General features: G+C 46.0%; 1 protein-coding gene across 7 annotated transcripts in view; it reads right to left on the bottom strand.

Annotated features, from left to right (window-relative positions):
- The window catches only part of MSI2 (musashi RNA binding protein 2), a 392076-nt gene that overhangs the window by 249999 nt on the left and 129978 nt on the right, over positions 1-12099 (bottom strand). For all 7 annotated transcript variants that reach the window (XM_037810398.1, XM_037810396.1, XM_037810395.1 and 4 more), the window contains exon 6: positions 7700-7792. In XM_037810398.1, coding sequence (XP_037666326.1) covers positions 7700-7792 — 93 coding nt within the window. The remainder of the gene's footprint in view (positions 1-7699; positions 7793-12099) is intronic.

The raw sequence follows: 12099 nt of genomic DNA on the forward strand, positions 1-12099 counted from the left end.
TACCCTAAAAGAGTTCTATGGGGTTAAAAAGTATAATGATGTTGGCTGGCTGTTCCTAAATACAGTGAATACAGTTGTTAAAGAAAGGGATAAGAGTTCAAGGCTTCAAATTCCCAGCTCGAAAGCCACATGAAGGACATGAAAGTTTCTATATGTGCCCTGAAAGAAACTCTATTTCTTGTAGCCACAAATAAGATTTCTGAAAACCAAACCAAGAGTCTCATTGGGTAAGTGGCTGAATTACAACATAAATTGAACTCCCAACCTTGCAGGGTGTCTTCTGAAAGTGAGGGCATTGATTGGGAAGGAATGGGATCCTGAAAATCCGTATGGTAACATAGGGGCTGATGCTGATGGTGGGGACACTGAAACCCTAGCTTCTGCCGAGGCTTCTTTGCCAGATAAACCCGTAATGGTCTGTCCTGAGGAATCAGCCATACCACCTCCAGTCTGCCCTGAGGAATCAGTCATCCCTGCCTCCACCTGAAGACATTAACCCTGATAAACCTGTAAACTGCTCCCCAGAGTAAACAACCCTCACACCTGGAATGCCCTAAGGCAGCTGGCTTGTAAGACATTGATAATTCCTCTCATGACCAACCATAATCACCCCTCTTTTCTTCCAGCCTTCTAATCAGACTGAAGTCCCAACAGGCATTCAAAGATGAGGTCCAAAATGTTACTCATAAGGAGGTGTTAGAATGGATATTAAGGATATGGGATAACGGCAGATGAAACATAAAGTTGTATTAAGCTGAATTTATTGATATGGGCCCACCAAACAGGGACTCTGTATTCAGTGTTGCAGCCCGAGGGCTCTAACAAATTTGTTCAAGTGGTTGGCTGAAACATGGACCAAAAGGTGAATTCAAAACGCCAGAACTGCCCTGGTATAATATAGATGAGGGAGACTGGAATGTTAGAGTGGATTTATCATGAAGACCCGCTCACACACCCCAGGAACATCCAGGGGACACACATTTCACCAGGACTGTGAGGAATACATTTGTGAGACTAGCTCCATCATCCCTGAAGAGCTCTGTAGTCACTCTTCTCCGTAGTTCAGATATTACCGTGAGAACTGCTGTCACTTAACTTGAATGCGTAAACACAATGAGGACAATGGATCTGGGGCTGGCAGGAGCCAAGTGGCAGCACTTTAATTGCCAAACACAGGGTAGACATGGCTACCCTAATGGACAGCAGAGTCAAAGCAGTAATCAGAATGGTCTAACTCACAGAGACCTACGGTGCTGGCTAGTAGATAATGGAGTACCTAGAAATTAAATAGATGGGCAGTCTATAAATTCTTAGGTGAGCTGTGTAAGAAGGGTTTTAGGTCAAATGAACAAAAGTCTAACTTGAATTACAAAAACAGAAAGTCACAACCCTTCAATCAATTCTCCAACTTGGTGCAGCATACAGACCCAGAACCCCTTGAATGAAACCCTTCACCTCTTGGTGAAGGACCATGCTACACTGCCAAAAATTTATACTGTTAATCTGCCTCCCAGCCTCCCTCAACAGGATCTACTGCCTTTTACGAAGATGATCACACAGTGAGAAAAAGGTAATGATTTGGGGAAATTATTAGAATCTGGCTCTGAGCCAACATTCACTCCAGGAGACCCAAACATCATTGTGGTCCACCAGTGAGAGTAGGGGCTTATGGAGGTCAGGTGATTAATGAAATATTAATTCAGGTCCACATTACAATAGGTCCAGTGGGTCCCCAAACCCATTCTGTGGTTATTTCCCAAGTTCCAGAATGAATATTTGGAATAGACATACTCGGCAATGGTAAAATCCTCACACTGGTTCCCTGACTTATGTAAGAGGGCTATTATGGTAGGAAAGGCTCCAGTGGAAGCCACTAGAACTGCCTCTACCAGCAAAATAGTAAATCAAAAGCAATACCGGATTCCTGGAGGGATTGTAAAGATTAGTGCCACTATCAAGATCTTGAAGGATACAGGGGTGGTGATTCCCACCACATCCCCATTCAACTCTCCTATGTGGCCTGTGCAGAAAATAGACGGATGACAGTGCATTATCAAAAGCTTAACCAGGTGGTGACTCCAATTGCAGCTGCTGTTCCAGATGAGATATCATTTCTTGAGCAAGGCAATACATTCCCTGGTATCTGGTATGCAGTTATTGATCTGGCAAAATGGTTTTTTCTCGACACCTTCTAGTAAAGACCACCAGAAAGAGTCTGCTCTCAGCTGGCAGGGCCAGCAAGATCCTTCACGGTCCTACCTCAGGGTTCTATCAACTTTCCAGCCCTATGCCATAATCCAGTCTGTAGAAACCCTGATCACCTTTCCATTCCACAAGACATCACACTGGTCCATTAGATTGACAACATGCTGACTGGAACTAGTGGCCAAGAAGGAGCAACTACTGTAGACATATTGGTAAGGCATTTCATTGGTAAGGCATTTTTGTTTCAGAGGGTGAGAGAGAAATCCAAAAAATTCATGACTGTTTCACCTCAGTGAAATTTCTAGGCCTCCAGTAGTGTGGGGCATGTTGAGATGTCCCTTCTACAATGAAAGATCAGCTGTTGCATCTGGCCCCTCCTACAACCAAGAAAAGGGCACAATGCCTAGGTGGTCTCTTTGGATTTTAGAGAAAACATACTCCTCACTTGGGAGTGATACTCTGGCCAATTTACTAAGTGACCCAAAGAGCTATTCCTTCTCAGTGAGGACCAGAATAAGAGGAGGCTCTGCAACAGATCCAGGCTGCCATGCAAGCTGTTCTGTCACTTGGACCATAAGATCCAGCTGATCCAATGGTGCTGCAAGTGTCAGTGACAAATAGAGATACTGTTTGGAGCCTCAGGCAGGTACCAATAAGAGATTCACAGGGCGGACCCATTGGATTTTAGAGCGAAGCCCTGCCATCCTCTGCAGATAACTACTCTCCTTTTGAGAAACAGCTTTTGGTCTGCTACTCGGCCTTAGCTTAACCATGGGTCACCAAGTGACCACGAAACCTGAAGCGCCTATTATGAACTGGGTGTTGTCGAACCCACCAAGCCATAAAGTTGGGCATGCACAGCAGCATTCCCTCATCAGATAGAAGTGGTATATATGAGATCAAGCTCGAGTGTACGTAAGCTACACAAGGAAGTAGCCCAAATGTCTATGGCCTTCACTCCGGTCACATTACCTTCTCTTTCCCAGTCCACAGCTATGGCCTCTTGGGAAGTCCCCTATAATCAGCTGACCGAGGGACCTGGTTTGCAGGCAATTCTGCACAATATATAGGTACCATCCAAAAGTGGATAGCTGTAGCACTATAGCGCCTTTCTGGGACATGCCTAAATGACAGTGGAAACCCTCCCAGTGGTCAGAACTTCTAGTATGCCTGGTTGTGCATTTTGCTTGGAAGGAGAAATGGCCAAGGTGCGTGTGTATACTGATTCACAGGCTGTGGCCAAAGGTTAGCTAGATGTTCAGGGCCTTGGAGGGAACATGATTGTAAAATTGGTGACAAAGAGGTATGGGGGAGAGATAAGTGGATAGCCCTTTCTGAATGGATGAAAAACATGAAGACATGTGTGTCCTGTGTGAATGCTCACCAGCTGGTTACTTCAGCAGAGGAGGATGTTAATTATCACGTGGATAGGATGACCTATTCCCGTGGATACCTGCTGGCCTCTTTCTCCAGCCTCCTGTCATTGCCCAATGGGCTCATGAACAAAGAGGTCATGGTGGTAGGGATGGAGGTTATGCTCAGCAACGTGGACTTCCACTCACCAAGGCCAACCTGGCAACAGCCACTGTTGAGTGCCCAATCTGCCAGCAGCAGAGACCAACACTCAGTCCCCAATACAGTATCATTGTCCAAGGTGATCAGCTTGCTACCTAGTGGCAGGTTGGTTACAGTGGACCACTTCATCTTGGAAGGAGTAGCATTTTGTTCTTACTGGAATAGACACACACTTTAGATACTAATTTGCCTTCCCTGTGTACAATGCTTCTGCCAAAACTACCCATCCATGGACTTAAACAGAATGCCTTAACCAAACGTCATGGTATTCCACACAGCATTGCTTCTGATCAAGGAATCCACTTCACAGCAAATAAGTGCAGGAATGGGTACATGCTCATGGAATTCAGTAATCTTATCATGTTCCCCACCATTCTAAAGCATCTGAATTGACAGAACAGTGAAATAGCTTTTTGAAGACTCAATTACAGAGCAACTGGGTGGCAATACCTTGCAGGCTGGTGCAATAGTCTCCAGGGGGTTGTGTATGCTCTAAATCAACAATCACTCTAGGGTGATGTCTCTCCCATAACCAAGTGTTCCAGTTTGAATGTATTATGTCCCCCAAAATGCCATTATCTTTGATGCAATCTTGTGTGAGCAGATGCATTAGTGTCGATTAGATTGTAACTCTTTGATTGTTTCCAGAGAGATGCAACCCACCCAACTGTAGGTGATAATTCTGATTAGATAATTTCCATGGAGGTGTGGCCCTGCCTATTCAGTGTGGGCCTTGATTAGTTTACTAGGGCACTGTATAAGCTCAGACAGAAGGAGTGAGCTTGCTACAGCCAAGAGAGACACTTTAAAGAATGCACAGGAGTTGAGACAGGAGCTGCAGCTTACACAGACATTTTAGAGACAGCCTTTGAAAGCAGACTTTTGCTCCATAGAAGCTAAGAGAGGACAAATGCCCCAAGAGCAACTAAGAGTGACATTTTTAAGGAGCTGCAGCCTAGAGAGGAACATCCTAGGAGAAAGCCATTTTGAAACCAGAACTCTGGAGCAGACGCCAGCCACGTATCTTCCCAGCTAACAGAGGTTTTCCGGACGCCACTGGCCATCCTCCTGTGAAGGTACCCGACTGTTGATGACTTAACTTAGACACTTCATGGCCTTAAGACTGTAATTTTGTAACCAAATAAACCTCCTTTATAAAAGCTGATCCATCTCTGGTGTTTTGTGAAAAGGCAGCATTAGCAAACCAGAACACCAGGATTCACAGGTCCAGGAAATATGGAGTGGAAATGGGAGTGGCATCACTATTACCCTAGTGATCCACTAGGGAAATTTTGCATCCTGTGCCTGCAACCTTAAGCTCTGCTGGTCTACAGGTCTTAATTCCAAGAAGAGGTGTGCTTCCACAAGGAGACTCAACAATGATTCCAGTGAACTGGAAGTCAAGACTGCCACTCAGCCACTTGGGCTCCTCATGCCTCTGGATTAATAGGCAAAGAACGGAATTACCATATTGGCTGGGATGATTGATCCTGATTATCAAAGGGAAACAGAACTGCTACCAAACAATGGAGGTAAAGAAGAGTTTGCCTGGGATACAGGAGACCCCTTATAGCATCTCAGTACTACCATGCCCGTGATTAAAGTCAATGGAAAACTGAAATAGCCCAATTCAGGTGGGACTACTAATGGCCTAGAACCTTCAGGAATGAAGGTTTGGGTCATCCCACTAGGCCAAGTACGACAGATGAAGTGCTTGCTGGGGTAAAGGAACTCGGAAAGGACAGTGGAAGAAGGTAATTATAAATAGGAGCTACGACCATGTGACCAGTTTCAGAAACAAGGTTTGTAATAGTTACGAGTATTTCCTCCAGGTTTTGTTATGAATATGTTTTTATATATATAAAGCAATACCTTTTTTCTTCCCTGTTTTATCCTCTTAGCATATAACATAAGTTGTATTAACTTTATGTCATAATATTTAAGTTATAGGATATCAAGTTTAAGAAAGAATATCACCCAAGGACTTCCCTCCTCATCTAGGGAAATGGTTAGTGTGTTTCTGGTTGTACGCAGGATAGCTGAAGTACATTAGGTTAAAGCATGACTGTCAATGTTTTTATTTAGAGATTAAATATGGTTTAAGGAGATATACATGTATGGGTGCCAAGTTGACAAGGGGTAAACTGTGATGGTTAAGTTCATGTATCAACTTGGCTAGGTTATGGTGCCAATTGTGTGGTCAAGCCAACACTGGCCTGATCAATACTGCGAGGGTATTTTGTGGATTTAAATCATTAGTCTGTTGATTCTATTTACGGCTGCTTACATCTACCGTCAACAGAGGACACTGTGTTCAGCAATGAGAGAAGTCTCATCCAATCTGTTGAAGGCCTTCAAGGGAGAACTGATGATTTCAGCAGACGTAAAGAAGAATTTCTATCTCTACTTCAGCCAGCCAGCTTCTCCTGGGGAATTCATCAAAAGCTACATCATAGTTCCCAACTTGCAGCCTGCCCTATGGATTTCAGACCTGCCAATCCCCATGGTCACATGAGCCAATTCCTTCAATAAATCTCATAATATTGACATATATATGTATCTCTGCCCGTTCTGTTTCTCTGGAGAACCCTGAGTAATACAGTGCCATTCCAAAGGCAAGGCGGGGCTGGGGGAAGCTGGTTTCTCCCATCCATGCAGAAACAGAGTCTTAAAATCTCCATTTTAAGACTAAATAAAGGTCATGGCCCTAATCCCAGACAGCTAGCTCTCAGACAGACATAGATAGAGACAGGTCAGAGCTGCCCATTGCCCTGGGCAAACCAATCAAAAAGCAAAGAACCTTCAGAGCAGCCAGTGAGCCGCATGGCCTTTTTGTACCACCCATGGCAAGCAATCGCAGGAGGAAAGGAGTGGCAGAGCTCAGAACAGACGCATGTCCCCGCAGGTTGCAAGGCAGCACTCTGCCACGTCAGCACCTTGGCAGGGAGGTCCCAGATCTGTGCAGACACCTGGGCTCCCAGGACAATGTCCACAACTATCAAAGACGCAGGAAGTGGGGGCCTCTGGACAGTAGCCAGCTCAGCCACTCACCGGCCAGCCTCCTTGGACCTGCCTTTTTCAGGGGAGCCAGAGGAAGGATAGCATACAAAAGCCAAAAAGAGTCAGTCCCTGACAAGTGGCCCCATGTGAGTCTTGGGGCAACACAGCCATCTGGGGAATGTGTCTCCTTCAGAAAGGCACCAACTTCCCCCACCAATAGAGAGAGGCTGAATTAGGCACATCACCCATGGTTACCTGTCTTTTCTGTCTGTCTCACTCTCTGGCTGTCGCATACACACACACTCTGACAATGTTTCCCGACTGAGTCAAGGCTCACTATATTGCTCCCAGCCTATTCCAGCAGCAGCAGAGCCCAGGGGATGATTTTACTGCTGTCTCACAGCATTCAAGTGGGAAAATGCTGACAGGTACAAGCTCTGTATCTTTCCTGCATCTTCTTGGGCATTAGACAGGGAAGGTTTAGCTGTAAAGGGCCCCAGGGAGCCTATTCTCTCAATACATTTTCTAGAAAGAACCAAACCAAGCCTGGTGCCAACTCACAAACCTCTAGGAGCTTCTGTGGCAGTCCCTGCCACGACTGATTCACAGCCCCACACCCCTCCCCAGCCACGGCCAAGGCCAGCTCCCAGCCCAGGATCCACGTGGCTGGCAAATGCAGCAAAACCACACTGAAAGACCACTCTGTGTGCTCCTGCAGGCACATGGGGCAGCATGATGACCACAAGCCGGACTCTTCCATCTCAGCTCCTGCCAACTTTCACTTAAATCCTGATGGCCCAGTTCAAGGATGAGCTTCTTAAGGACACAGCCATGGCAGAGGCAGGGGGGATGGCACCCAGTTCCAAGAACTGATCAGGACACTTCTAACCTAAGCTATCCAACCCCACGCAGCGCTTACCTTGCCAAACTGCTCGAAATATTGCTTTACGTCTTCCACTACCGTGTTCGCAGATAATCCGCCTACAAATATTTTCTTTGTTCTTGTGACCATCTGCAAGAAACAACAAGGGAAGTACATGGGTTAACCAGGTTACCTGAAGCAGCACTTGATAAGATAAACAAGTAAAACAAGCCACTGTCCAATTTCTCTAAGAGATAGCCAAGTTGCATGGAGAAGGCCCTTTAGAAATCTAAGGATTCTGGAGATAGTAGCTCTGGATATCTTAGGCATTCAGGCTGAGGCTAAAAGCTTGAGTTTCACACACATGTGGACTGGGCTTCAGAGCCTCTTTTACCATAGCACCCGGCTTCATTCTGATGTATCAGCACAAAGAGAAAAGTCACACAGCAAACCTAAGCTTGAACAGAAAAGAACTAAATGCATAAAAATCTGCTGCCCAAAAAGTACCCACAAAAACAGTCAATAAGAAACTCATAAGCAACTCAAAAACATCTGTGCACTGTCTATACTGAATTGTTCTGGGAGCTGGTTTATGTTTGGGAATAAGACAGACACCAACCTCACAAGCAAGGACCACCCTCCAAGCTCTGTCCCCAGCACCCTTTTCCCTCTTGATTTCTCATGATTCACCTCGATTCACCCCATATTCTAGTCAAGCCCAGCTAATCCCAAGGTCTCCACACCTTTGTTCACAATAGGTCTTTCTCCTTGGATTGCTTCTCCACTCCTGAATCTCCCCATGACAAATTATAACCATCCTCCAAAACCCAACTAATACTACCTTCTCCAAAGTTCAAAATATAAATACAGGCATTCTGGCCAGAAGCTATTCCTCCTTCTTCTGAAATCCCCTAGCATTGTATCCATATTCCTCTCAAAGCACTCACCACTCACCACCTTGTGCTAAAGTCATCAATGAATATGTCTTTCTTAACTCCTCCCCCAGACCATAAGCTCCTGATTCCTGTAGGAACCCTGCACAATGCCAGGTACAGTGTCTGGTGCACAGAAGCTCACACCAAATGTTTGGTGGATGCACACATGAACAAATGGGACCATACTCCAGAATTCTACCAGTTTCAAAGTCAAGGGAGAAGGAAGCCCAATGGCATACACTATTCAGAACAGGGACCAAGAACCTTACATGCAGGAGACAAGTATTAAACAAGAAATAACCCTTATTCTAAAGACGAAGTTTCAGCTATGTGTAGTTGTTTGTTTCTAACGTCAAAATTAAAAATTTACAAAATTCAGCAGGTGCAGAGTTTCACCAGTTTGGTTATATACCAAAAAAGCACAATGTCAAATCTGGGTATTACAGCTCGATGTAGGATTCCTAAGGGCAGGGACCATGGCTGCATGGACCACGTCATCAGCCCGGCTCCCGGGACACCAGCCGAGTGAATGAATGACCCCAGCCACCTTGGACAGGGCTGCTCCCCGAGGGGCCCCTGGGGGCACGGTGGTGATTGGCAGGCCACGCTGAGGAGTGGGAAAGGCCCTGGGCCGGACTCACCCTGTGAGGTGCTAGACCAGGTCCCACCTAACCCTGAACTCTTCCTGAATCCCTGAATGGGAGGGCAGTAACCAAGGGAGGCCCGCAGGCTTCAGGGAGCTCACGCATCAGCGTAGCAGCCGCCAGCAAGGCCATATGCCACAGCGGCAGCTGGTTTACCCCAAACTGGATCGCCCTTGCCACAGACTTCCCGCACTGTCTCAGAGGGCACTGTTCTAGACTCTGCATCCTGCTCGCTGCTATTTCCTGTTGCCTGCAAGAGACATGCAGAGGTGTTGAGAGTTGTGATTTACTGTCTCCTGTCCCTTTTCAGATGAACAGAGGTTTCAATGAGATAAAGTTTGGGAGGACACTGTGAAGATCCCAAGCACAGCCGAGCTCTAAGAGCCTTTCCCTAACTAGCGAGCCTCTTAGCCTTGATCCTCATTGTTCATTTCCCCTCCGACCCATTCCATAAGCGTCCCCGGGTGGATCGAGGTCACCTTTATGGTGAAACTCCATCAGGTCCTCTTCGGATTTAAATCTCTCCTTATACGCACTAATCACCACATTTGGCTAACCCAAGTTTCCTAATGCATTCATTCAACAGATACATTATGCACTAGGTGCTAGAACTTCCATTCTAATAGAATGTGGAATTTAATCCACTGTAAAACGGAGATATAATAAATTAGCCTACCATACAAGACTCTTATTAGGACTAAATTAAATAACATATGCCAAAGTGTCTAGCAGGGCACCTGGTAGACGCTAAATAACTGTTCACTGTAACTAAATCCAAAATGAGTTACTGAATTCATCCTTCAAGCTCAGAATAAATGTGCAGCAAAAAGATACCTTATATAAAAAGCTTTGATAAATCAACTCTTATTGCCCCTATTCTCTCCTACTATAATTTCAAAAACACTTTCCTGCATTTCCACTTGGTTTCAGATTGGCAAAGACTCCCAAGAGTTTAATTTTAGATTTTTTCATTCCTTTTCTACCCTAGCCAAGTAATTAAATATCTGTAAAGAAACACTAATGTAATCTATAAGCATGCACTAGTGGAGTTCTCTACTTAAAGAAACTCGGGAGAGGCATTCTATAAAATGAACCCTGTAGTCTCATTTACGATTTTAGAGACGGGTGGGTTCAGAGCAGGCCCTATCTATAATCCAAATGTTCACACGGACCCAGAGAATTCAACAACCCGGGTGTCTTCCTTCCAAATAAAAGAAGTCAACAGAATGTTCATTCCCCAGAAACTTGTTAAACAGAAAGGTCTCCTCTTCCCCCTTCCTCCCTCACCAGTTGCCCTACAGCCATAAACTTGCCTAGACAGAGCCCTAAACACAGGGGCAGACACCCAGCGATAAATCTACACAGGTTTCCCAAAAAGCCTTTAAAACACATTTTTAAAGAAGGATGAGAAATTCCAGGCGCCAAAATGTCCAAGTAACTAAAACATCCTCCCCAGGAACAAGCTGATACAGTGATGGATCCCACTCTTCCGCAAACACTGAAAGGAAACTGGTTGAATCAAAATCTTCTGAATGTGAAAAGGCCAAGGGGAAGATGTGCGACACTTGGTTAGCTGCTTGCCCTGGCTCTGCCGTAGGAGAGGGGAGCACGGCTGTGGACAACGGGGCCCTGCACAGTGACCTCTCCAGCCAGGGGCATGCTGCTGGAAAGGGGCATGATTTACCTCGGGAATCTGGACAGCATCACTGCTAAATGGACTGGGCTGCTGGATGATTTGCATTCTGGTGAGGGGGGCAGCGCCAGAGGACCCTAGAATCACACATTCTTTTCTCCCTTTCCCTTCCATCTCCATGGCTACTGAGGCGGGCCGGCAGGGGGCTGGGGGCTGGGACATTACATCTGGTCTCTTGTGGGGACTAAAAGGAGGTCCTCAAATTCCCATCAGTACTATGGAGGATGTGTAAGCGTGTGCACACATGCATGTGTGTGGGTGGGATAACTGCCTATTTGCAACCCTAGAGTCTTGGCTTCTACTTGCCTCAGGAAACATCTAGCACCCCCGTAATTTTAACTTTCTTCTCTGATCTTGGAAAAAGTGACAAGGACAAGGTACCCACTGGCCCCTCTCCCTGCGGTGACAGCCTCCTGTGCTTTCTTCCTGTTCTAGGCCTTCCAGGTAACAGTTCCCTAACCTACACCTTCACCCTGTACAGGACTCAACGTACAGGCAACCGCAGCTGGCCACCGCACACCAAAATGCTCAGATAGCCTCATTCGGCTCCCATGACGTAGCCAGGGTAGAAAGTGGCCCATCTGTTCCAGAGCAAGCAGAGTCCAAAATTCATTAGGAAATTGATCTTAAATTCCCTCCTTTGCTTGGAGTTTTTTTTTTTTTTTTTGGGGGGGGGGTTGCAGAAAACACTTTGGATGTGAGTGTTTCCCACTGCTAGAGACACTAGCCCTTCTACCCCTCCCCTACAGAGACCTGCACCACTTGGGCAGCCCCTCCTCCAACAGGTGCCCTGTCTTTGGTTTAGGTTTCATGCTTATAAGTGGGGTGTGGATGTGGACAGGGGAATGGGAGTGGTCGGGCTCTCAAGAACACAGCTGCAAAGCTGAGCATCTGAACTTGTAATTTAAATATAGGCCATTGCTCCCCACACACTCCCCACTCTACAAAGAACACCTCAGCACCCATTCCAGTTCAGGAAATTACTGTTCACGCATAAGAACTGGCCAAAGCCAGCTGCCCACCAGAGCTGCGAAGAACACTCCACTTCGTAGCTCTAACCAGAGAACAGGTGCTTTTTTTGTTTGTTTTTGAAATTCCCTTTTAACAAGTGTGTTCCATCTGAGATCACTGGCTGTATTTTTCTAAAATAGGGCAAAGCAAATGGCACGCATGTGTGTATATGTG

Source organism: Choloepus didactylus, chromosome 18 (genome assembly GCF_015220235.1).
Source record: "Choloepus didactylus isolate mChoDid1 chromosome 18, mChoDid1.pri, whole genome shotgun sequence".
Taxonomy (NCBI): Eukaryota; Metazoa; Chordata; class Mammalia; order Pilosa; family Megalonychidae; genus Choloepus; species Choloepus didactylus.